The sequence below is a fragment of the Lepidothrix coronata genome, unplaced genomic scaffold, assembly GCF_001604755.1.
Source record: "Lepidothrix coronata isolate B3197 unplaced genomic scaffold, Lepidothrix_coronata-1.0 Scaffold36, whole genome shotgun sequence".
Taxonomy (NCBI): domain Eukaryota; kingdom Metazoa; phylum Chordata; class Aves; order Passeriformes; family Pipridae; genus Lepidothrix; species Lepidothrix coronata.
This window is the reverse complement of record NW_016690216.1, coordinates 922,776-949,056: the sequence shown is the minus strand read 5'-3', so window position 1 is coordinate 949,056 and position 26,281 is coordinate 922,776. Positions and strand designations below refer to the sequence as shown.

The window sequence follows — 26,281 nt, the reverse complement described above, 5'->3', positions numbered from 1 at the left end:
TTTTGGCTACAAGTTACAAAATTCTCTTATTAATTAGTTCTGTCATCTACTAGTTAATGATTCTCTCACTTTTCATGCTAGTAAGTCCGCATGACCAGTCTTTCCCTTCTTTTGGGTCGGTAGGCTTCTTGGGTCAGTGGTCTCTGAGTCGGTGGTTGTGGACCTCCTCCTGTCGGAATTATCTTTTACTCAGTTGGAACTGATTTCAGCACAATTGCTGAGCTGGGTTTATTAGTTTCTTCCTTATCTTGGGAGTTCAACCAGATGTCTTCATGGCTCATAAATTCTGCATTCTTTGCATCCACTATCATTGGACATCCTTTTTTTCAAGTCTTGTTAACCTCCCTCTAGGTATGAGATCACTGAAGCATGTCAAGCCCTAAAATTTAACAAGCTAATTCTACCAACAATAATCTGTTTTTCTAACACATAGACATCACTTAGAGCTTGCTTATTAGCTGCCGTTTCACAGATTAAATCTCCCTTCTTGTTGATTAGGCTTGAAAGTATACAAATATCAAACATCAAAGAACATTCTTTCTTAAGAAAATTCTTCCATATTTCACATTTTGCTAGAGTACTGTGTGCGGGCTTGGGCACCACAATATAAAAAAGACATGAAGCTGTTAGAGAGTATCCAAAGGAGGGCCGTGAGGAGGAAGGGTCTGGAGGGGAAGCCTTATGAGGAGCAGCTGAGGTCACTTGTTTAGCTTGGAGGAAACTGAGAGGAGAACTCCTAAGAGCCTACAGCTTCCTTGCAAGGGGAAGCAGAGAGGCAGGCACTGATCTCTTCTCTCTGGCGATGACAGGACCAGAGGGCATTGCATGAGGTTGTGTCAGGTGAGTTTTAGGTCAGTAAAGGTTCTTCATCCAGAGAGGGTGGTTGGGTACTAGAACAGGCTCCCCAGGGAAGTGGTCACGGAACCAAGCCTGACAGAGCTCAAGAAGCGTTTGGACAATGCTCTCAGGCACATGGTGGGGTTCTTGGTGTGTCCTGCGCAGCGCCAGGAGCTGAGCTTTGATGATCCTTGTGGCTCCCTTCCAACTCGGGATATTCCCTGGTTCTACGTACACGACCACCACAGAAAACCACCGGCCCCAGGCCGTCGACTGCGCAGGCGCAAAAAACCCGCCCCTGCTCCCTCTCGTTGGCGCTGATTGGGCAGGGAGGGCGCGCGCCGCGGCCGTTGGGGGGAGCGCCCCGCCCCCTCGGCCGGTGGCGTGCGGTTGTCGCGGCAACCAGGGTCCAGCGGCTCGCGCTCCTCCGCCTGCCGCCGTCCCAGGCCGGGAGCGTTTCCTCCTGGGACGGACGGCTGGAGGAGATCCCGTCCCCCACCTGCCATCAAGGCCGCCTTCCCGCCGGCCGAGCTGGGAGGCGGTTGGTGGTGGGGACGGGACGGGGAGAGCGGTGTGAAATCGCACGGCTGTAGGTAGGCAGGAGCTGGGGGACTGAGGGAGGGAAACATGCCTGCCTTTCCCTCTGTTGTTACTGCTGGGTTTGGAAGGAGGTCTAAGAAAGGGCTCTGAAAGGTATTTTTTATTTAAAAAGCAAGAAAGAAACACCTTTCTCAGTAAAAAAACCCAAGCAACCCCACAATGTCCTCTCAGCTTTCCTTCAGCCCCTTTTAAAATAAAAGTAAAAAGCAAAACCCGCGTGGATAAAGGGGAGCTGCTGAGCTTCAGCTTTGTTTAGTAAGCAAGGAAGTTTTTCTGCCTTTGCAGCTTCAATCTCGGCTTTTCCTCAGTTTCTTCTAAATGTAATATTGGCAAGGAGGATTCTCCGTCCCTTGGCTTATGTGGCTGCATGAGGTTTAGCACTGGGATGCTTTTTGGGATTGGCATGTTTTTTGCCGTCTCCTCATTTCTTCTAATACACTGATGTAGGGTGTCGTGTATTGGCTAAAATATATAATGTACATTGGATTATGTACTGGCTAAAAAGGCAACGTTTTTCTTCTGAGTTATTAACTTATATTTGTTAGGGTATTTTTATCCCCAGGCTGTTTCCGCATCCAGTTCAATATTAGTATATTGCCTTCTTCCCTCTCCTCTATGCCCTGATTTATAAGCTCACTTGGAACCATAGTCAGAATATGAAAAAAAAGTTGTTGTTTTAAGAGCCTTTACAGTGTGGAAAAACTCAGTTTTTCACTGTGTAGAACAAACGCACGTGCAGTTGTGTGCATGACTAAAGTGCTGTGCAGATGTGTAAAGAGTATTGTAGCATAATATCACCTCTCACAGCCTTAAAACCTGCTATAGAGAGTCTTGTATTTTCTGACAAATAATTAGGTTATGAGCTTCCATTAATTAGCTACTTACATATTTCTTAAGTAAACTTAAGCAAACTGAAACAACCAATCAAATATAACAATGTATTTTTAAATGCTTTTTAACCCACCAAAAGTCTGAAAAATTGCCAGCAAAAAAAGGGGCAGATTTCTACAGCAGCAAAGTGCGTACATAAATGTGTCACTGTAAGCAAAAAGGGAATGGGTGAGGAAACATCAGATTTGAAGTACACGTGTAAGCTTTGTTGAAGATCTGGGATACAAGTAGTAAACCATCTTCCTTTTTTGTTTTTAAGGCATTTTGTAAAACAACTTATAAGAGCACGTCTTAGAAGAAGCGGTAGAGCAGCTTGACCTATTACAGAACTATGGTTCGACTAACACTGGACCTCGTTGCTAAAAATGTTGGTCACAAGAGTCGCAATGAAGATGACTTTGGACAGTATCTGCAAAAAATAACTCATCTGAATTTGTCAGATAAAAATATAGACACAATTGTAAGATTTATTTTTCATTCCTTTTAACCTGGCTACTGAAGTGTTTTGTAGTTACTGTTATGCTGAGTTGGTTATAGTTGGGGAGACAAAAAAGCAAAGCCAAGTTTCCATTTTATAACAGCTATAGTATGTTTTAACACTTCTATTGGCTTTCAATTAGGCTTTAATAATGCATCTGTTTGGGAGCATGCTTCAGCATTCAGTGCTCCTACTGTGTGGAACACTACTTATATGTAACATGTTGAAACATGAAATGCATGACATTTGAAATGTGAAAATAAACTTTTAGCTGTAACTTTTAATATAAAACATCAAACTGTAACTCCAACAGTCTGCAGGGGTTCTTATTATCAACATGACACTTGTTTCTTTATGTGGCAAGTCTTGCTGAAGTATTTTACTTATTTGAAACTGCAGAAATATATATTATCAGTACACTGTTTTTGCCATTAATTAATTAAAATAGAAATCCATGAAAGCAATTACACAAGAGAGATGAAGTGTTAAAGTGAAGTATTTTTTGCAGTATTTCACAGAACTATTATATAAATATACAGTTCTTAAACAAAAAAAAAAAGAAGCAATTTACTACTTTGATTATTTTGTACAATTGCTATTTATTGATGATTACCTTTATAAAAAAATGATCTGTGGAATAGAAAAGATGTAAGGAACTAGTAATTTTGCAGATCAGATTTTCTGTTAAAGAAAGCAGTAATGATATTACATACTGTTAAGCACAACACTTATTTTTGTTAACACCATTATTTTTGTAGTCTTGGGAATTTTACAGAGTTGTTAACTCATAGCACAGTCTTTTCAATCTATCTGTGATTTATTCCTTAGATTTCAGAGGAAGTCTGAGAAAGGAAAGGGAAATTCAGGAACAGGATATAACCTGAGTGAGGTTAACAAATTTGGACTGGTGTAGTGGCTTTTTCAAATTAGTCAGGTTAAAAATCTGCCTTTTTTTTTTTTTTAAATTGCTCCCTAGGGATTATTCATTTAAAAAATAACCCATGAACTTTTCATTTTCAAAGACTAAACCTACAAATTCAACCCAGTCTTCCTTCCTCTGAGTTTAATAATAGGAAATTTATACAGGTCCCGAGTTAATTCAAATCGCCTCAAGATACTGAGTACATTTTGAAACTGCTGAACCCTGAACAACTGCATTGTTGTGTATCGTGAATTTCTGCTTTAAAAGTGTGATTTCAGTCAAGAAGAAATCACTTGTTCTGTATGAACAGATCCCTGCAAGCAAATGGGTTTGTTCAGCTCACTCTTAGGAATGTGGATAGCCACAGCAAGTTACTAATTGGATCAGATCATTTGATGAGGACTGGCTCATCAGATGCCACAGTGAAGTTTTACAGAAACCTTCATAAAAGGTGTGACCTTTTAGTTGTTTAATAGGAATACATTCAAAGACACTCAACATTTGAGTGCAAACTCAGGCTCAGAAACATATCAAAATACATTGAAGTACAAGGTTTTTGTATAAATCAGTATTCCTTTGCCAAGAACTGGTTTCCATTACATCAGTGAGGTTTGATGGAGACAACTACACTAACAACTGTGCCTTTCTGAAATCCACCTTATGAAGGCAGGGAAGGTAATGAAATCACACAGGATGTGGTGTACCTGCTCATTATGTCTGTAGTCCTCAGCTTCTGTATGGCAGAATAGTAATGACAAATTTCAGTCTTAAGGCTGATGATTGCTGACACTAACTCAGTTTTTCCAGGAAAAATAGTGTTTAAAAGTGTTTGTTAAAGGTGAAAATTTATAAATCGTGCAACAGAACTTATATTTAAGAACAACCAAAAGCTTCCCAAAGCAGGCATTGAGTGAACATTATGTAGCATTAATTTGTAATTGTTTATTTCAGGGTGTCCTCTCTTTCTGTAAAAATCTAAAAGTTCTATATTTATATGATAACCGAATCAGCCAAATCCAGAACCTGGACTTTGCTTCAAATATAACACACCTTTACCTTCAGAACAATTGTATTTCAAGTATAGAAAATCTCTCATCACTGAAAAAGCTTGAAAAACTGTAAGTTGAAAATAATGTATTTGTTTTACTAGTAAAAACAATAGTTATTTCCTAAGAAATTTAAAAAATTATGTAGCTGTTAAGATCCTTTTAGTTCTTGAATTCTGCTTTTCAAATAAAAGTAACTGCTTATTATTTTTTATTAAGTGTTCTGTGTTGTAAGTAATGACATACCATCTTTACATATATATTTGCATTTAAATGATTTTATTTTTTCGATCAATAATAATAATAATAATAGCAATAGATAAAACTGCTAAAAAAACCCTTGGATCAGTTAACTGAATGTTCTACTCGTATGCTAGGTTCTTTCCTTTTCTAATTTCCAAGTATTATTCAATAATACTATAAAAATATTTTTCTTAATATATTGAAGCGTTGTGTTTGCTCTTACTTTCAAAGGGTATTAAATCTATTTTGGGTTTTATTCTGCAGGTATTTGGGAGGCAATTACATCACTGTAGTAGAAGGTTTGGATAAAATAGGAGAAATAAGGGAGCTACATATTGAAAGTCAAAATCTCCCTCTTGGTGAAAAGCTTCTGTTTGATCCGGTATCTCTTAGGTCCCTGGCAGTAAGTACATTTTGAGAATTTCAATGAGCCATTAATCAGTGGATCAGTATTTTTAGAAGAACTGATTAGGACTTGATCACTCTGTGTTTTCCTTTTCTGCCAATTGGTGGCATTCTTTCAAGTTCTAACAAGGAGATCCCACACCAATTCTCATAAAAGCTAGTGGTCCAGCAGATTCTACTTCTTCGTTTTTTTATTATGAAGGATGAAAATGAAAATAGAGAGAGGAAATAAGGAAGTATATAGATGCCCTATATCAACAGAATGTGAATAAACTAAAAAAGGAGTAGGAATTTATCACTCTTAGTTTTCTTAGTCTATTTAGTTTGTAGTGAATTAGTTTGTTGGTATTTCTCTGATTTGATTGTTACACATTTTATTTACTGCCTTTTGTATTCCTCTTGAGAATGTAATGGGAAAAAAAGCACAAACAGCTTTTTTTTCCTGGATAATAAGAACAACATATCAAAAGCATTCCGTTTTAGTTCTGCAGTTTTTCTATATTGTGGTATGTCATGATTTCAGGAAAGTCAGCTTTTGAAGTTGTCTTTCAATACCTTAGTTGCTGAGAAAACATAAAACGTACAGTTGAAGAGGTTAAAGAGGAGGCTTTAGTTGCTAATGGTTGTAGTTCTATACTAAAAAAAATTCCTCTTGCTCTATTTCCCAAAGTGTAGTCAGTACTCAATGAGCATTTTTTGTGAAGATAAAGAACTCACTGAAAAGTGAGTTCTTTTGTTCACATGTATATCATAAACATTTGGCCCAGCTCTAATTTCTTCTCTTTTGAGATTAAGTAATCCAGACACGTATTGCAGTTTTTCTTTCATAGAAATGAGCCATTACTGTGAGAGCACTTGTACTAAATTGGAGAAATTGTCAAAGAAGAGGGGGATTATACAGCAATAATCCTCCCAGGATAATAATTTATAATAAACTCATCCGTGTTTTTCAACATCCTGGCCTAGTCACTTGCATTTTGTTCTTTATGGCTTTTACTTAAGGCCTTTTGGTGTGGGTTTTGTTTTGTTTTCTAGGAAACACTTTGCATTCTTGACCATGTAACATCTTTGTGGAGGCTAAATGTAGAAGAATTCTATTTTATCCTCTGAATGCTAAGTGTTTAGACCCTTTTTAAGACATCACTTTTTACTTCATCTTCTTCTGTCTGTTTCTGGCTCTTAATGCTGTCAGAGATGAAAGAGCCAAGAGCCAAAAGCTCTCTTTGTACCACAAGCAAATGTTTTGATGATGACAATGTCATGAATCTGAGGAGATTAGCTTTATGAACTGGGTGTATCAGGATGATACTGGTAATTTCTGTCTGTAGTGTAGATCTTGGTCAGATTTTTGAAGGGGGTTGTTTTCCTGTATACTCTGCTGAAATAGAGATTTTCCAACTAATGGTAAGTCCCATACCTTGTATAATTGTAAACTCACTGTATTAGGTGTCCCTTTTCATTTCCTAGGGGTATAAACTTCTTTCTTTTATGTGAAGCCTAATTTAATATGTCCTGGGATAAACACTTGAAACACATTTTGTTTTTATCTAAAATGTAAAGATATCTGCAACTATTGCTTGTTACAAAAGGCAAAGTGCATTATGTGACTCTCTATTGTTCCAAAGAAAGTTAAGGATCAGAGGTATGTATGCCCAAAGGTTTGTAGGATCAAGCCTGAAAGAAAAACAGTGTAGTCCAGGTATTAAATGAGACTATGTGGGTATCAGATACAAGCTTCAGCTCTATGCAATTCATATGCAGTCTTGGGGCCCCCAACATAAGAAGGACATGGACCTGTTGGAGCAAGTCCAGAGGAGAGCCACAGAAGGGATCAGAGGGCTGGGCAACTGTGAAGACATTTTGAGAAAGTTGGGGTTCTTCAGCCTGGAGACAAGAAGGATCTGGGGACACCTTGTAGAAGCCTTCCAGTACCTGAAGGGGGCTTATAAAAAGCTGGAGAGGGGCTTTTTACAAGGGCATGTAGTGATAGGACACAGGATAATGGTCTTAAGCTGATTGAGGGCGGGTTTAGATAACACATTAGGAAGAAATTCTTTACTGTGAGGGTGGTGAGGCACTGGAACAGGTTGCCCAGAGAAGTTGTGGATGCTCCATCACTGGAAATATGCAAGGCCTAGTTGGATGGGGCCCTGGGCAACCTGATCTAGTGGAAGGTGGCCCTGCTTATGGCAGGGGGATTGTACCAGGTCTTTAAGGTCCCTTTCAACCCAAACCATTAATTCTATGAAATGCAGTCAATTTCCATGTCTGTTTCATACTTCAAAAATAGAGTTAGTAGCACTTGCAGAACTCTGGAAACCATTTGAACATGTTTAAAGTATAACAAGCATTCAGTGTTTACTGAGAATTCCTGAAATAATTGAGAAATAATCTTACTTTAGTTTGACTTCAAAACCAAAATAAATTGCGTTTTACAACAAGATAGCCAACATAAAACACTCTGTGAGGTATGTGATAGTTGTGTTTGCATGTTTCTGCTTCATATGCTTATTCATCCTTTACAATACTTTACTGTAAGAATGTACAACTCGACTCACATATGACTTAAAAAAATATTTCTTTTTCTGCTTTTCTTTCTTCAGAAATCTTTATCTGTATTGAATATCAGCAATAACAACATTGATGAATTAGAGGATCTGGCAGTTTTGGAAAATCTTTCTTATATTAAAGCAGTTGACAATCAACTTCAACATATGAAGGTATTAAAATAAATCTTTGTTATATTAAGTATGGGTGATAAGAAATTAGTCACATTCATCTTTATCACTAAATATAAGAGTAAAAATAAATTTTACTTCTGCTGTTACTGAACCTTTTGACTTGTCAAGCGATGCTGTTTCTTCTCATCCAGAAATCTTACTGAGATTAAAAATGGAGAAGCATTAATGTAGGATGTCAACATTTATATTTTTATTAATTAATTCTAAAATGAATTGTCTTAGATAGTAACCCAAATCACAAAGACAAAGCCTTGATTAAAATAAGCTCTTTCATTACTATTTCTACATTCTATTTCCTTAGAAAAGTTAACTTTCATTGGTTAGTAATTATTTAAAAAATTATTCATATTACTTCTTAGAATACTTAATATATTTTTAACAGAATGTAACAGAATCTGGCAGTTCTGTTTACTAATGAGGAGATTGCAGTATTTGGTGTGCATAACCTATACATAATCTAGGTCAATATACTTTATTTGGACTTTATTTTCTATACTTTAATATTAAATGTTGAATGGTGCATATCTGTTTTACTAGAGAACTATTAATGCTTTGTATTTCAACCTGTGTTTCTGGCTGGCAGTTGTGGTTGAATTCACGTCAAAATACAATTTGTGTAAGTTTTTGCTGAGTAATTAAAACCACATTGTATCAAAATAATAGTAAGCTTTTTCAAATGGACAGTTTCTCCAAAGCTTCCTTTTTGAAAAGGATTCCTTTTCTAAATAAAACATATTACAAATATTTTTAATTGGTTCTTTCTTTTGTATAAATAAATATACTTCAGTTGTAATGATCTTAGAAGAAGATTGTTTTAGGCAAAGAACCAATTAATTTTAAGAATGAGGATGCCAGTTTGGAGACAGTGTTTTCAGTATCTCAGAGGGAAAAACAGTATGCTCTGAAACAGAATAAGGAGAGGTCAAGAAGACTGCACTATTCAGTAACTGTGTATGTATTATTTAATCATTATTAAATTTCATTATTTAATCATCAGGAAGATCAGAGTTAAATTTGCCCAAATCAACTAGACATGTAGGTTTCTATGTTATATGATTACAGCTTTTGAAAAATTATGTGGTTAGCATTTGAGTTTGCTGCTGCTGCTGCTGTCAGTTACACTATCAAGCTTGGTATATTTTCAAAATTACTGTCCTATGTGTTTTCTAAACAATCTCCAAGTTTTGAAACATATGGAACAGAGAGGATATTTCTTTTCATATGTTTGCAGACCTGTAAAACTAATGAACATATCAAATGTATTTTCCATACAGTGTAACACAGGTGGATATCCAGCTTTAATTAAAACTGTGTTTTAAGAGATCACATTTGAGTAGGCTCTACTTATCACTAATATAACTTCTTAAAGAAATAAAGACCAAACTGTTGAAAAAAAGCATTAAGCCATGCAAAGTATTTTTTTAAAAGTCAGTTTTAGCTCTGTGTAATGTAAGAGTCTTTAGCTCACAGTAGGCATCTAGCAAGAGAACAATCTTATACAGCCACTGACTGTTCAAAAAAAATAGCTGAGGGAAATTCTGAGTATGTTTCAATATTTTTGCAACCCCGAATTTCATGATTCCATGGCTTACATTATTCTGCAACTGTGAAAGCTGAAAGGATTTGAGGGGTGTACAGTTCTATGCACTTCACTGGTTTTGTGGGCTGAACTTGTCACACAGAGCAAAGGCTCTTTCACTCCCACACAGGCTGCATCCACTCTCCTCCCTCTTGCCTCTCTGTTATCAAAATTCTGATGTGTACCTGTTTCTCATGCCAAAAGCTCTGTGTCCACTGTTTTCCCATTCCTGCTGTCCCATCACTGCCATTGAGAACATCCCTGGGAATGTCTGGCATTGATCAGAGATCATGGCAGTGCTGCATGACAGGGAAGTGTCAGAGAGCTCTGTACCCAGCTGTGCTTCACCCAGTGGGAAGAGAAGCTGTAGAGGAGTCATCCGCATCCGAGTAGGGCTGGTCAACAGCAGTGACCTGTGCAGCAGAGGTAGATGGCTGCAGGAATAACATGGAGTCTTTTTAAAGGAGGAAAATGTGAAGGGCATAAGAAATGCACAAAATGCAATCTTCTTATGTAGACTTTTCGCACATTTGTGTATTTAGTATAATTATTTTATATCTAAACATTTTTCTCACTTTTTTCACTTTATTATGAAAACCCATATTCTCTTGCTTTTCAACTATGCCCCCGTGATTTCAGAGTAGTTGAAAATTAGGACTAGTAAATTCAATTGCTTAAGCTGCTGGCTAATTCAGGGCTTTATTACCATAACTAACAGACATCAGGGCATATGACCTTGTTTCACATGACTGAAGTTTATGTAATGCAGTCTGAACAGTAGACCGAAGTAAATCAAGTAAATTTTCTTAATTAATGCAAAATAACTATGACTAGCTACCACATGCAAAAAGCGTGTCTTAGGTCAGTTATCAAGAACATAATTGATTTTAATAGATTTGGCATTTCTTTATTTTCTGTTGCTTGCTACTTGATTTATTTGTCCTTTTCACTTTAGTCAGGATCACCAGGTCTTCTAGACTGCAGTGTATTTGGGTTGGAATACTAAGGGAATTTTTTAAAAACACTATATCTATTAAAAAAAAAAACCCCACAACTATTCCTGTTTGCAAAAAGCCAGAATATAATTTATTTATTAATTAAATTAGTTTTGAGAACATTATGACTTGTGTGTTTGGAGAGATAGAGAAAATACATCTAGAAATACCTGTAAAAATCTGTATTTCACAAGTCTTTAATTTATTCAACCTCTGCTTGGTATTGATTATGACAAGAGGATATCACAAAAGATGAATTCATTCGCTTCAGAATTGAGTCGGGAACAAGAGAAAAATTATAGATTTTCTCAAATAGATTATGACAGGTAATCAAAATGGTGACAAATTGCTGTCTCTAGATGTATCGGGGCAGTTGGACTAGACGTTTCCGATAAAAAATGGAGCATACTGGTCAGATACCAATTCTTAACTGACCATCGTTAATTGGTAAGAAATTGCCAGCACTACAGCTGCCTACTCAGGCGCTTGCCCTTCCCCCTCTCCCTCCCTCCCCATTGGAATATAATTTGCTCGTCAGTATTTTGTAGCAGACCTCAAAGTGATAGCATGACATGATCATTTATCAAACGGAGCCTGCCCAGAAGAGTGTCTGGTCCCTTTAGTACAGCTTATTGAAAGGCTGGGATGTGAAAGCACTTTATTAGAGACAGGAAGGCAATGAACAACTAGAGCGTATCGAAAGGGTAATCATATTTCAGCACAGGATTAGTGCACTCTTAGATAAACATACACTGGAGTAAGCATGTTCTGGGTCATTTATCAAGTAAGTAACAGCTAACAAAAATCTTCAGGATTCTGTATACATTCATCAAAGTTAAACTGTATACATTTTGTTTCAGTAATAGACAACTTTGTGTTGCAAAACTATTACTTGAAAAATTTATTTCTAGTGAAATCTAGAACACATTACAGATTTCAATGATAATGATGAAGGCTCAGGTAAGAATAAATAAATACATTTGCTAAATTATTTTTCTTTTTTAATAAGTCTAGCCTAAAATACTTCTTCCCTAAACTGTGTTGTGATTCAGTGTTAGCACTTAAGCTACAGGGGTTATCATGTTGCTATACTGATGTGTACTGATTAAGCTTTACTGTGCAACATTGTGAGAATTATTAACATTTCTTCATGTAGACCAGTCCTCAGAGTTTCTTGCTTTGTTTTATCAATCTCGATCCTCACAGAACCAGACTTTTGCTCTCTGTTTTTCTAAAAGACATCATTATCACTGAATAACAATATGACGATATCACCATCATCATTGATAGACCAAAAATTAAATGGTTTGGAGGTGTGAGTCTGTACTGCTACTTTCTCTTCCATGTGATTTTTCTAAATGTATGTTATATAACCCATAGCAATTTCCTAGGAGGATTTTCTACCAAGAGAGAAGAGCCTGCAAAAGCAGAATTCTCCCTGCTTGCATTACCCAGGCAATTTTCTAGATTTGGAGGAACTAAGAGATGCCTACATTGCTAGGTACTTCATTATTGGCATCAAGCTGCAAAATTCTACACACTTTGGAGTTTAGAATCTGTCATAGCATGATTTGTAGATTTTTCTAAATTATTACAGCAACAAAAGTTCTCTCTCCTTGTATTTATACAGATTGTTTTGAATACCTCCTTAACCTTTTCACATATATAAGGAAAACCTATCAAGAATGACAGTTAAATGAAATTTTGGAAAGAAAGTATTTCAGAAAGTAGGGTATCTCAGTAGAAAGGACCAATCTGCTAAGTTTTGCATGCTTTTAACATGAATTTATTGTATTTAAAAGACAGAGTAGGTCATACTGCCCTTGGGTAACCAGACAGAAAGCCAGATGGAGAAGGGTATATTTCACAAATTTCACTGTTTAGGCCAGTACTGTAACTGACCACCCACAGTTATGTAGGGGGGATTACTGTTTCTCCTGTAAAATACATACCTATAAAGAGAGAGGCAGTTTACTGTAGCTTTTTTTTTTCAGTCTGTTCTTTATCTGTATAAAGTATTTATTCTTCCACACGCTGATACTCTAAGGGCTCTGTGAGACCATGGGGATGCATTAAGAGACATTACATATCATACAGATTTTTTGGTTGGTAATTCCTCGGCATTAGGTGCTTATAAGAGGGATTGAAGTGGTCATTTTCCATAGCTGACATAACTGTATCCTTAAAAATGCAGCTTCTTCCAACTGTATCACCATTTCTTCTGTGTGATTATGATATATTCAGGGGATGTTATGCACCACGCTATTTGAAAATGTACATTCTTAATGTGCATATTCATACATACGAATAGTCTCATTGAAATTATTTCTGTGTACAGGATTTGGGCCTGGCTGAACAAATCACATTACTATTGAATTTTGTTTTGTTGTTATATCAATTGCAGGATTTGAAGGTTGTGTTAAACAAATGGACAAAGCTACGCAGAATGGATCTTAGAGGAAACCCCATCTGCCAAAAACCAAAGTACAGGGACAAGGTTGTAGTACAGTCACAAACTTTAGGTAAAAAATCAAACCAATAGCCCACCCATAACCCCCACTCTTTTAGAAAACAACTGATACACTAGTAGTTCTTGAATTGCACTATGTATGTAAACATAGTTACTGCTATAGAAATTTATTTCAAGTGATAAATTTTTAATTTATGTACAAAGCTAAAACCGTTTATATAATCAACTTCACAAACCATGTTGTTTGACTTTTGCTATTAGTGGTAGTAATTTTTTTTACAATAGATGATTGGTGAGATTGTTACAAGATAATAAGACTTTTTTTGTGTTCGCATTCCAGATGTAGTGAAACTGATTTTCAAAGACAATTTTAATCTACTCCCCTATCAATCTGTAGTAGTTGCCTAGGTGTTTGTTGTACAGTGCCAGCTGTACAGATCCTACCTTACTGTGTTTGAATTTGTTATATAACTTTTGTCCTTAAACTTAAAAGCAATTTACATTTATGTTATGAGTGTATTTGTTAATCTTAACCTTATATATCCTGTTTACATTATTATTATTTTGATATACTTTTAGCATAAAAGGAAGAAACTTATTCTTCTATACCTGAATATTCATACTGTAGAAATAGGTTAAAAAAAGCTGCTAATTTTTTTACTTTTTTGGATAAAGGTGGCAATTATCTTTCAAGTTGTAATTATAGAACTTGGTTTTTCTAAGAGTACAAAATATCATCCATTAAGAAAAAGAAAAAGCCTATCTGCACAATCAAAATAACAGTGCCTTAGGACACTTCTAATGCAACCAAAATTTGTGGACATGTGAGGTACTTCATTTGGTCTGACTCAAAAAATGCAGATGCAACCAATGAAACACAGAGCGTAAACTTGATGGCACCTAAGTGAGTAAAGTTAACCTTAGAGAGCCAAATCTGTGTGTCTGTCTTCATGAGCAGTAGGACTCTGTGATTGCTAAGACGTAGTTTCCCTCTCAGTCTGAGTTTCTGTGTCTTACCTATATCTTGTGCAAGAGCATAGCTTTTCTTCAGAACTTTCTATAAGGTGCTGCATGTTAACCAAATCTGAAATACATATATATATTTCCCTTGAAAGTTATAAAAATAATAGATGTTTCTTTTGTAATTAAGACGTGTTAACTCACTCTTGCAGCTTGAATATGAATATCAATCTGTATTGGGTATTTTTTTTCTTTACCAGAATGCTAAAAAGAGAAAAAAAGATTTGAAGGGAGCATATATAGAACAAGTACATGTTACATACAGCTTTGTAGAACCCTTTAGTTAACTTTGTATCACAGAAAATGTTCGCTTCTCTTTGACAGAATCCCTTGATGGGAAAGAAATTAAAGAAATGGAAAGACAGTTCTTAATGAACTGGCAAGCCTCCAAAACTGCCAGGAAAAAAAGCAATGAGAGAATGACAGATGAACGTACAGTCTCTGTGCAATTTTGTAAGCAAACTAATCAATTACTTCATGCTTATTTATAATATTATAGAAATAATAAAATAGCAGCTAACAATAAATATACTAAGAATGAGACTTGTACCAGTGCTGACTCCAAAACACAGGAGTAGAAATTGAACTTTTCCAATATTAAATTTAATTTTAGCACTAATTCATGTGTTGTTTTTTTTCTTCCCATCCCAATCTCCCAGAATTATGGAAGGGAGGAGCTAGTACATTTTGAGTGTGTAAATACTTAAGTTTGCTTTCCATATTTAAAGATAGTGTTGGGCATTCAAAAGAAAATATGCACGAAATACATCAGACTTTTAAAATCTATTTGTTGATACTTATTTGATCTGTGTAAATTGGCAGTCCTTTTAAAGGCCTTCACGAGATACATGACTAGCAGAAGTACAAGTTTTACACTTGGAAAGAAAATAAATGTTTGAGAGGTAAAAAAGCCTTAAACCCTTTTGGGGGCTTAAAAGCAACATGTTTTTGAAGTGGGAAAACCAATTAGTAGATTAGTTTTGAAACTGAAGGAAAACCTGAAGTATAATGAGATTTTTTTAAAATTGTGGTGTAGTAGTGGCTGTTACAGAGTTGACTGCATGTTAAAACATAAATGACTTAATAGCATATCTTGCCATCTTGCAGAATTTGGAAAGAGACATTAGACTTCAAATTACTCAAAATGGTTTGAATGACCATAATTATAAAATAAAATTGATGACAGTTACACTGTTGCTTTCGGAAGATAAACTAATATGTTATTTTGAAGACACGAAGTGAAAACACTGCCTGTCAGCCCCAGCCCCCAAATAATTGTAATCTGCTCAGTGTTTGGAAGCCGTATGTGAATGGCAATGGTTCTAAAATGGTCTTCTGAGTAACTACTGATATAAAAAGATGCTATGTTATTGAATTTACTTCCTTTCAAATAACTGTACCTGAATGGGAATACCTGCTTTAATATTCACCTTCATCGGTGTTTGCAGCACCTTCCATGATTCCATACAAAGTTTTCCATTCTCAATTATCAAATGCAAAGTAATTTACCTTGAGGCTTATTACACTGTTTTCTGTAACAGGATATATTGGAACCTATGATCAATCACACTGAATATTAAATAGATATGGTTTGACCTGGGATATTAAATTAATCCTTTTTTTATTCTGTTTTCTGCAGCTGATTCTGAAACACCTCATCCTACTCTTCCCTTTCACCACAGTCACTCTGTGGAAGAAAAACCAAATTTTTTAGTTTTGTCTCAGAAGCAAAAAATTGAAAGAAAACCTCTGCCAAGAATCCGTGAAAGAAAAAGTCAGATAAAAGCTCAGGTGTGTTCCTCAGACATCTTCCTTTTACTTCTGTTATTGCTTGTACAGCTCTTGCTGAATCAGTTGGAAAATGAGTACAGGAAGGTAGAATTTAATCTGAAATAATTTTTTTAACCATGTTATATTTATTGTCTTTGTTTCTTTGAAAGACAGGGTAATAGATTTCAGTTTCTGGTTATAAATCCATAGACTATCTAACAGTAGTAACTTCAGTGTTACTGATTTCTGTCATATGCATTTGATTGTACTATTTTTCTACAAAGGTAAAATAATATCAAGTTAATTTTGATTAATATCAATCGAAGTTAATTCTTGGAAGTACAGTTAAGGTGTCAGCACTACTGGAGAAGGGTGATCCTGTGCAGAGGAGAAACAATCACTTTTCATCATTACAACTTACTTCTAACAAACATGTGTCACTGTTTTACATATTTGATTAGCATTTTCCTGTAGCATCAGCTCAAGAACATGGAGACAATCAAGAAAGAAAAACTGATGTGTGTGCCTTACAGACATTTAGACACTACATGAATTTAATTCAGAATTTATGATATGTGTTCTTTATTCATAGCCTTGTGAACTCTAGTGCAACTGTTGGTGGGAATAAAATCTGCTCATAGGGGTTTGCAGTTTCACCTGTAGTAATAGTTTAATTTGGTATTTGGGATCTAATATCACTCCTTCCAGATTTTTAATTATATTTTTAATCTGTTTTATTGTTTACCAGCTGAACTGGCCAACAAAAAAAAAAATCATCATTTATGCAGTGCTGTAGATAAAATAAATAAATAAATGTAACCGACACAAGTATTCTTTTGTAACTAAATTACTAAATGTTTTACATTCAAATTAGACTTTATTAGTATGTTGGACAATTTAACTGAGCAACATTTAATGCTATTTTATTCTTGACAACTTACCATTTTCCATTCCATCAGTTTTCTTCCTTCTGATTATTTGTTCTGATTAAAAATAACTGCCTTTCCCTTAATAAGAAGGGAAGAAGAATTACAAATCACAAAGCTGCTCTCTTTCAAAGGATCATTTTTGTCCTTCACATGGCAATGGATATATTCTGACCTGAAAGGAAACTGAACTTGTCATATATATGTGCCTGTTCTTGAATTTTTTTCTTGCTTCAGAAAGCAGTGGAGGAGTTTAAAAACAAGAACTGCAGGAACAATGCACCAGTTATCACAAATTAGTACTACTATTAGTACTACTATAGTGAATAGTCCAGGCTTGTGAGATTTAGAGGGGCACAGACTAATACTGATGCCATACAAACATGTTTGTGGGGGTTTTTTAATTCCATTATGAGTTTATCCACATGGTCAGTGTTCTGTCAGCTTGCATGTCATCTTTATTAGCATCCAGTCTTTTGGGCCAGACTGAGTAAAACTGCTTTTCATGTACCATTCCCCTTAGTCCTAAAAAAGGATGGAACATGTCTGTACAGCATCTTTTCTTCAGTGTAAGACCTTCTGCTATCCCCTGTGAGATAAATCATTCTGATTCTGCTTTACAATGTTGAAAAACTGTCCAGTTGTTGAGCTTCTTTGCTTGACAAAAGTTATCCCCATATTAAAAAGTTGGAGCACAGTCCTGTTGAAATCCCTTTTGACCCTAGAAAGGCGAAGATTGCATCTTTCATACTTGATTGGAATAAAATGTCTATATTTGTATTAATTTCCATTTGCAAATTAAACTATCCTAGTGATTTTTTTTTAAAACTGTTAGTCTAGAATATTTTAGTCTGATTCACAGAAAGGTTAGGAGAAACTACAGTCAGATGACATGCATTTAGTATTTTCAAAAAACTTGTGAGAATGTTGTCTTAGATGCTGAAGGTTTCCGTACCTTACAATTTCATGTATAATCACTGATCCTGAGATGTATTCTAATCTTGTTAGCAGAGGAATTCCATGGAAACCAAGAAGTCTTGGGAGTTAGTTAAAGGTTTGTGAATTCTTTAGAATGTTTTTGGGAGGGAAAAATACCCTCAAAATACAGAAATATTCATTCTCAGAGTATATGCATGTATGAAAAAATGACAAATCACAGTATTCCCTTGTCAGATTCAGTAATTAGGGATATACATAAATGTGCCCATATGTAAAGGAAGGAAATTTCGTCAAACTGAACAAATACCTGTATTGTTTAATTGAAATTCAGTATTGTACCAAAGAAATCAGTGAATTTTAATCTTATCCTCTATGTTAGTCAAATAAATTATTTGAACAGATGTTTCCTCTTTCCCTATACATGCTAGGTGATGTTTGACCTTGGCAACTGAAAAACAGGCATTAAATACCTTTTTAACCTACATCTTAGATCCACTGAGGATTGCATATCGCTTGAGCAATGAAAAAGCCAGTTATTACTAAATTACTGAAATGTGTCATTAATCTTTCTTTTTTTATAATATAAAAACAATAGTAGTATTGGATTTTAAGTCAGTTTTGAACATTTAGAGAAAATTATGGATATTGGCAGGAAGTAATTAAAAGAAAACAAATCACTTAACTATTTTAAAGATACCTAATACCTTGCAATGAGATACACCATTATAAATTTTCCCAGAGTAGAGAAGTTGTTGAAATTTTGATGTTGTAAACTTAATCTGTAACCAGCAGTTTCTGCCCACATTTCTTTACTCGTGGAATTAAATATTGTGGTAAGTATTCACAGAACTCAGAATATGGTGGAAAAGTCACCTTTTGTCTCTCCAGCATATGTTATGTGATTAGCAGTATGGTGATATCTTTAAATTATATAGTCAGCACGTAATGAGGACACTGGATTGTGTCAGCTAATCATAAGCCACTCTGCTGCCACCATACACATCCTGCATAGTTCAAGTTCTAGTCCAGATGAAAGGAACTTGCAGTGAGCAATGTTATGTACATGTTCTGCGTGTATACTGGGCTTTTGTTTATATGAATCTAACCAGCATTATAATAAATAGAATTATTAAGGCCTGTTATATGACAGGTTTTTGGGGAGGGCTGATACTGAGATTTTAATGATGTATACTCAAAAGATTTACAATTGTATGCTTATTTCACATTACAGAACATGGTTTTCTCATTTGAGAGGGCAGTGGGGAAATAAATCTTGTTCTCTTACTGAATATCAATTGCAGCAAATCTGAAAATTCAAAAATAAAAAGTATCCTCAGCCTTGGCTTCAGGAAAAGGAGAAATACAGAGTTAAGATACAAACCAGTGCAGTTTTAGCTCCACACCCTGGAGCTCCTTTTAGCTGCTGAGTATCCCACAAGCACTCCAAATGTATTCAGAATTAGGTGCATTAAATATTTGGAGATACCAGCTGGAGTGCTTTGGCAGAGCCTAGAGCATGTTTTGAATGGACATGGAGTGCCTTTTCCAGCAGCCACAGCCCATCTCACTGCCTTTCATTGGTGATAGTGTTGAAGGAAAAATGTAAACATCTCCTTAGTGAGGTCTAGAAAGTATCAATCAGCATTTAGTGATGAAGGCTGGGGAAGAGAAATGTAAGGAATTTACTTGCTGTTGAATTATTCAGCCATGACATAGGATATGGAAGGAGTTGCTGCAATGCTTAATAAAGCGTAAGGATAAAGAGATAAAGTGAAGTTCTGAAATTAAATAGTGTTGCTGAAGAAGAGCCATTTGAATAAGGTCAAGTTTTAGCAGTTTGTGGTTACTGTGACTCATGTAAGGTCTCAGCAGGCAATTCAGCCAATTGGTTGGTTCCTTTTCTTTCTGGAGAATATGCACTACTTGTAAAGGTCAGTATAAGTGCTTTCACAGGACCATAACTGACATTACAATAATGTGTATCTTCATGGTATTTTCGTATCCATGATTCATATCCGCATGCGGGACCCATGTCCATTCTGCCCATGGTCATTCATACTCTTCATATACAAGGAAAAATATAACTCTGTTACCACAAACATGCAAGATGATATACAAATGGCATTGTAAACTTTCAGTAGTGGTAATTTAACAAAACAACAGAGAAAAAGTAGTTCTAATATATGCCAAATCTGTGGTACTTAACACTGCCACATCATTCAGCATCCTAAAGGCAGTGAGAAAAGGCATCCCTTTTTGACCATGCCCATGCCTCCCCGCTCCAGTTCTCCATCCTGCTGGTTGTGCCCAAAACTGAGAAGGAAAAATGATGCAAACACACACAAGACATGCATTGATAGACCCCCTGCACCCTTGAAAGGAATAAATGCTTTTCAAAATGCAGAGAGAGAGCACACATCTCCTGGTGAGCAGATAGACCACACATACTCTTATATGTCTGGCTGACCATATATATCAGATACACTTGATATATTGCCACTTGACTGGCAATCTGGCAGGAACACATTTGCTTGCAATAGACAGCTCAGTCTTCCAGGAAATATGGGCTATTTCCTAGACATTTAGAAGACCAAATGGCATGTGTGACTTGTCAGCCAATAGGTCAAAAAATTACTGGGGCACATGTGGGTATGCAGGCTCTCATACACTTTCAAGAACATTGAAACCCTTCTGGTTTTTTCTATTTGAAACCTTCTACATAAAATACGTGAATATTTAGAATAATTTAGATTAGAAAAGGCCCCTTAAGATCATCAAGTCTAAATGTAGGTCCATTAACATTTTAAACAGAATGCAGAGAGGACTACTCAGTGATTTTAGAGTGAATTGCGTCTTGTAACTGGCTCCATCAAAATTGTATCAGGAATGAAATACTATTTTAGGATGTTAAATGAAAAGCAGACTCAAATCTTTGCATATCTATTTTTCAGGTGTTACTTGTTCACCCTAATAGTTAACTATATAAATGAAGCATTCAGTATGAAGTGTTTATTTCTTTCCTATCCTTAGATCTTTATATGTATGTCAGTACTTTTAGACTACTGTTGAGATAAATCCTCAAAACTTCATAATGTTTTTGGTCTGCTGCATTAGCATTGCACATTTTTTATTGTGTAACTAGTTTACAAAATTATAAAAATCACATTTGTAAAACATACATATGAAGAAAATAAACAAAGAAGTAATGCTATATTTTCAGGTTTTTAGAATACATGTCTGCATGGAAGATTTAAAAAGTAATTTGAGGCTAAAATAAAGACTGCTGCTTGAATAGGGATATATAAATAACTTCTGTAATAATTTCAGTGTAACTCAGGTGAAGTCAGTTCCACTAACTTAGTTTACTGCAATGATATAAATACTGTTTCAATATTTGCCTTCCTGTATTCTGTCACATGTTGTGTAGGCACACTCCCTTGTCTGAAAAGTTGAAAGCAGCTGCTTTAATAAACCTGAGGTGAGCAAGGTGAGCTGCTACATTTTGGAGGACAGCATTACAGTCACTAATTGCTTCTCAAATTCACTTCCATCACCTTGGGATTCATCCCATCCAGTTGCAAAGACTTAGATATGTCAGATTTGCCTTAGTGGTTCCTAAATCGATCATCATCTACTGTTGGTAGTATTTCTCTCTACCAAAAACTGTTCCTAGAACCCAGGAGGTGTAAGACCAAGCCTTGCCAGTAAAGATTCTGATGCTTTAGAGCTTCCATGGTACTGTTGGTGTGTTAGAATTACCAAAAGGAAAAAAAATTAGGGCATCAGTGCCTGAACACCTCCCCTTGGTACTGCTCTGATCAAAATCAGAATATATGGATAGATACATAAGCTTTATAATCACTGTGTATACCCACAGTGTTTGAGTTACTGATCTAAAGTTCACATTTGAACTTTAGAACCATAACCAATGAAAAAATCCTATTTTTCTTAATTATCACATTAAAAACAGTGCAAGGTGTAAGTTAATTTAATGTGGTATTATTTCTTTATATATGCAGGTATAAAGCAGTACACAGGACTGCCTGTGTATATAGCTTTTTATAAATCTACAAAAGCCACCCAATTCAAAAGTTCTGAGATAGGGGCAGAAAGGGGAAAAATACAACTAGAAATGACTGACAACATCTTTCTATTCTCTTAATTCTGAGCAGAATTAAGTGCTGCATCAAAACAAGGTAAATCCAAGCCAGTCGTGAAATGAGCCATGTAATAGGCTAATGCTTTAACTCAGAAAGAGATTTGAAGCAATAAGCTCAGCCTTTCTTGAAGAGTTAATGTATTAGACTGCCACAGTAATCACTAATTACATGTCCAGTAAAGTTGGGTATAATCAGTTACACTTAGTTTGTAGAAAAATTTTTGGAATAAAAGACCGAGTCCTATCTGGTTTCATTTATATGAGAAATTACTTTGATTAATACTAAGATTTTGTTTCTTATGGAACTTGAAAATTATCAGTAAGTATTTGATACAAATTTATGTGGAAAAAATGTTAACTATCACCATTTTTGTCTGTGGAAAAAGTCAGTCAATTTTGTAATAAAGGAATGTACAATACCCCAGATGGTCAGATTATGTCAATTCAAAATAGCTTGGCCCCAGGTTTGACACTGGGAAAAAAAAAAAACAACAAAGGGTTTTCACTGCATCAGCCGATAACCTTGCAATAGGTAAAGGCCTTTTTTTTTCATCAGCAGCTTTTCATAACACTGCTTACAAATTTTGTAGAAATGTTGAGTGGTCTCAGGAAGCACCAGTGACAACAGGAGCAATGGGGGCTTTTGTGTGGTTCTGATATGATCTCATCTGTCTTCTCTGATCTTTCTGATGTAGGTTGAGGAGGCATCGAAAGTGAAGGCAGAAGGAAGTTGAATTCTAAAAGCCAGAAGTTATGAAAGATGTGAAGATTTGGCCATTACTGGATTTTTTTCCCCTCAAAGTTTGCAAAGAAAGATACTGGTGTCTCTATGGATATGTTATCTGTGTCTTTTTAACCTCAAAACCAGACAAAATTAAGTATGTTTAACTTCACACTGCCTTCTAAGAACATTCTGAAAAATAGGGGGACTAGTTATTTATTTAGAAGCAATACTTTGTATCAAAAGCATGTAAAAAACATCTGCAAGTGCAAGGTTAAACTGATTGCCTAGTTCTTAAACTTCCTCAGAAAATGAGCTGGTTTTAGCCAGTGCCTTACTTAGTAGCTGCTTCTTTCCATATATGATACTCAGCCATTGCACAGAGGCATGTGCATAGTAGAGTCATAGAATCATTAAGGTTGGAAAAGACCTCTAAGATCAAGTACAACCTTTAACCTAACACTGCTGTGTTCACCACTAAATCATGTCCCCAACCACCACATCTGCAGATGTTTTTGACACTTCCATGGTAATTCCACCACTTCCCTGGGTAGCCTATTCCAATGCTTGACCACCCTTTCAGTAAAGAAATTTTTCCTAACACCAAATCCAAACCTCCCCTGGTGCAACTTGAGGCCGTTTGCTCTTGTCCTATCACTTGTTATTTGAGAGAAAAGATCAACCCCCACCTGTCTACAACCTCCTTTCAGATAGTTGTGGAAGGTGATAAGGTGTCCCCTGAGCCTCCTTTGCTCCAGAATAAAGAACTCCAGTTCCCTCAGCCAATCCTCTTAAGACTAGTGCTCCAGACCCTTCACCTGCTCCATTGCCCTTCTCTGGACACACTCCAGCACCTCAGTGTTCTTGTAGTGAGGGGCCCAGAACTGGACACAGGATTTGAGGAGCAGCCTCACCAGTGCTGAGTACAGGGGGACGATCACTGCCCTGGTCCTGCTGGCCTCGCTATTTCTGATACAAGCCAGGATGCCATTGGCCTTCTTGGCCACCTGGGCACGCTGCTGGCTCATGTTCAGCCAGCTGTCGACCAGCATCCCCAGGTCCTTTTCTGCTGGGCATCTTTCCAGCCACTCTGTCCCCAGCCTGTAGTGCTGCCTGGGATGATTCCAACCCAAGTGCAGGACCCAGTGCTTGGTCTCATTGAACCTTATACCATTGGTTTCTCCCTTCAAGCAGAAAGGAGCTATTACCACATGATTTTTGAGAAGATCTGTAGTCCTAATAGATAATTTCCATCACTTGGATTTTTCCAAATTCTGGTGAATAATGTGGAACAATTAGGAGAGAAGGCACAAGAAGATTAATGATGTCTGTGCTGGTTAATTTTTGGATTGGGAGTATTACACATTAATTTAACTTAAAATTCTGTTTTAAGTAACTGAGACTTGAGTTTGGCTTCTTTGCACTAGTTTGAGTAATTAAATGAATGCTCAAGACTTCTGATATAGGAAAATTCCAAACCTACAGGTAAGGAAAGGAAAACCCAGTTTACAAATTGTCCCTGGAAAAGAAACCTTTCCTAATGCACTTTCTCTGTATGAATGTCAACTGAGCATCTTACACTTAAGACCCTCTCTGAAATAAGAAAGGATTTTTTTCCTGAATAAGAAAATCAGGATCTATCTTTTTGCATGCAAAGTTGTGTGTATTTTGTTATTGGTTATAAAGATAAATATAATTTGATAGAATTTATTCAAATAAATTTAACTTTTGCATGTATTTTCCCCCTTGAATAACAAGATCTTCATCTTCATTATAAAGAACCAGATTTCCAAAGCTGAGGTAGTAAGTGAGTGGTACTGTAACTCTGAGGTGCCACATGCTTCTGTTAAACTGTTGTGGTTTAACCCCAGCCAGCAACTAAGCCCCACACAGCCACTCGCTCACTCCCACACCAGCAGGATTAGGGAGAGAATTGGAAGGGGTATAAGCTAGGAAACTAGTGGGTTGAGATAAAGGCAGTTAAATAGGGAAAGCAAAAGACACACATGCAAGCAAAGCAAAACAAGGAATTCAATCACCACTTCCCATGGGCAGTCAGGTGTTCAGCCATCCCCAGGAAAGCAGGGTCCCATCACATGCTATGGTTACCTGGGAAGACAAATGTCAAACATCTAAACATCCGCCCCCACTTCATATACTGAGCATGATGTCATATGGTATGGAATGTCCCTTTGGTCAGTTGGGGTCACCTGTCCCAACCTCCCATGCACCCCCAGTGCAAACTCCATGCAACCCATACCAGTCCCTGTGAAGAAAATGAACTCTACCTCGGCCAAAACCAGCACATAAAGCTAGTGAGCCATTTGCCTTCAGAATCAGAAAATTCAAAACACTAAATAAAGCTCTTATGTGTAGCTGTCATTGCTAGTCCTGAAATTAATACTAACTGAGAATGATACTTCTTGTTTTAGCTGTTGTCATCAATGATATTCAGATCAAGAAAGACAGAAAAGCATACATCAAAAAAAATTTCATTCTTATTTAAGCAATTCCCAGAGAAGGATGTCAATACTTTCGGTGAGCATGTTCAAAGTGGCAGCTGCTCGATTGCTGACTCAATGCAGCACATTGGGAAGTTGCCTCCTGATCTCTATGGCGTGGAGTTATCTTTCCATCTTACACTTCCCTCTGCCTTACACACACCCATTTAAAACTGTTTAATGAATCATTTAGTATTTCTTAATGTGGGTTATGCTGTGTAAGCCATCTAAAAAGTATGGCTTATTTTCCATAGGTTCTGAGTATTTCTGGATTAAAGATTTTACTTTCTTATATGTGAAATAAAACATTGAAGACTTGAATTAATTACTTCTGATACAACATAGGTCATGGGGTTTCACACAGAGAATCCCACAGCCAAGCAACTCACATCCAGCTAAAGCAAACCCCTACCAAAACCTTCCTCTGATGAAACAGCAAAGTGGGTCTTGTTTTCACTCTGGATCTACTCTCCCTCTCACTTTTTATATTCCATAATAGTTTGGCTACATCCCAGCTGCATACATGTATCATCAGGCCTATACTTTGGCCTGCCCTAAACCCCTGCATCTGAAGTCTGTAATTGCCCTTGAGTAAAATCGTCCACACTGTCATTTGATGCATAAATATTCACACTTCTCTAGCTCCAGTAAAGCTTGCTCAGCTCTCACTGCTCACTCACACCAGCTACAATACTGTGCTTCTCACATGGCTGCTACCAAAGGGAAAATGGAGAGCCAGACCTGTTGAGGTTCTCTTTACCCTGGTTTTCCTTTCTCTTTTCTTAGAGTGAGAACAGCTTTTACAGAGACCCTTCCAGATTGAACATGTACAAGGGAATAGTTTAGAAGTATTTCCTTAAATATGTGTGGGTCTGAAATGGAATTATGGTAGGATCTCAGTAACTCTAAATCTTTAAAAAAATCCCTTGATACTATGCTCTAACACTTATGTACACACCCATACACTAGAATAGAGCCCTTCTGATATGTATTTTAGATGTATTTTGAAAGTAATTATTACTGAGAAAATACAATAAA

At 36.4% G+C, this 26,281-nt stretch overlaps 1 protein-coding gene across 2 annotated transcripts; it reads left to right on the top strand.

The window, feature by feature from the left end:
* Positions 1-1,204: 1,204 nt before the first annotated feature.
* Positions 1,205-22,855, top strand: PPP1R42 (protein phosphatase 1 regulatory subunit 42). 2 transcript variants are annotated; one of them, XM_017812557.1, is made up of 9 exons: positions 1,206-1,430; positions 2,588-2,788; positions 4,680-4,846; positions 5,282-5,420; positions 8,026-8,142; positions 13,142-13,259; positions 14,552-14,680; positions 15,867-16,018; positions 22,717-22,855. In XM_017812557.1, exons 2-9 carry the CDS (start codon positions 2,660-2,662, stop codon positions 22,753-22,755), a joined length of 990 nt encoding a protein of 329 aa, XP_017668046.1. In that variant the 5' UTR covers positions 1,206-1,430; positions 2,588-2,659; the 3' UTR covers positions 22,756-22,855. The 2 variants fall into 2 exon arrangements, with proteins under 2 accessions (XP_017668047.1, XP_017668046.1); XM_017812558.1 differs by lacking the exon at positions 14,552-14,680 and having other exon boundaries at positions 1,205-1,430.
* The last annotated feature ends 3,426 nt before the right edge of the window (positions 22,856-26,281 follow it).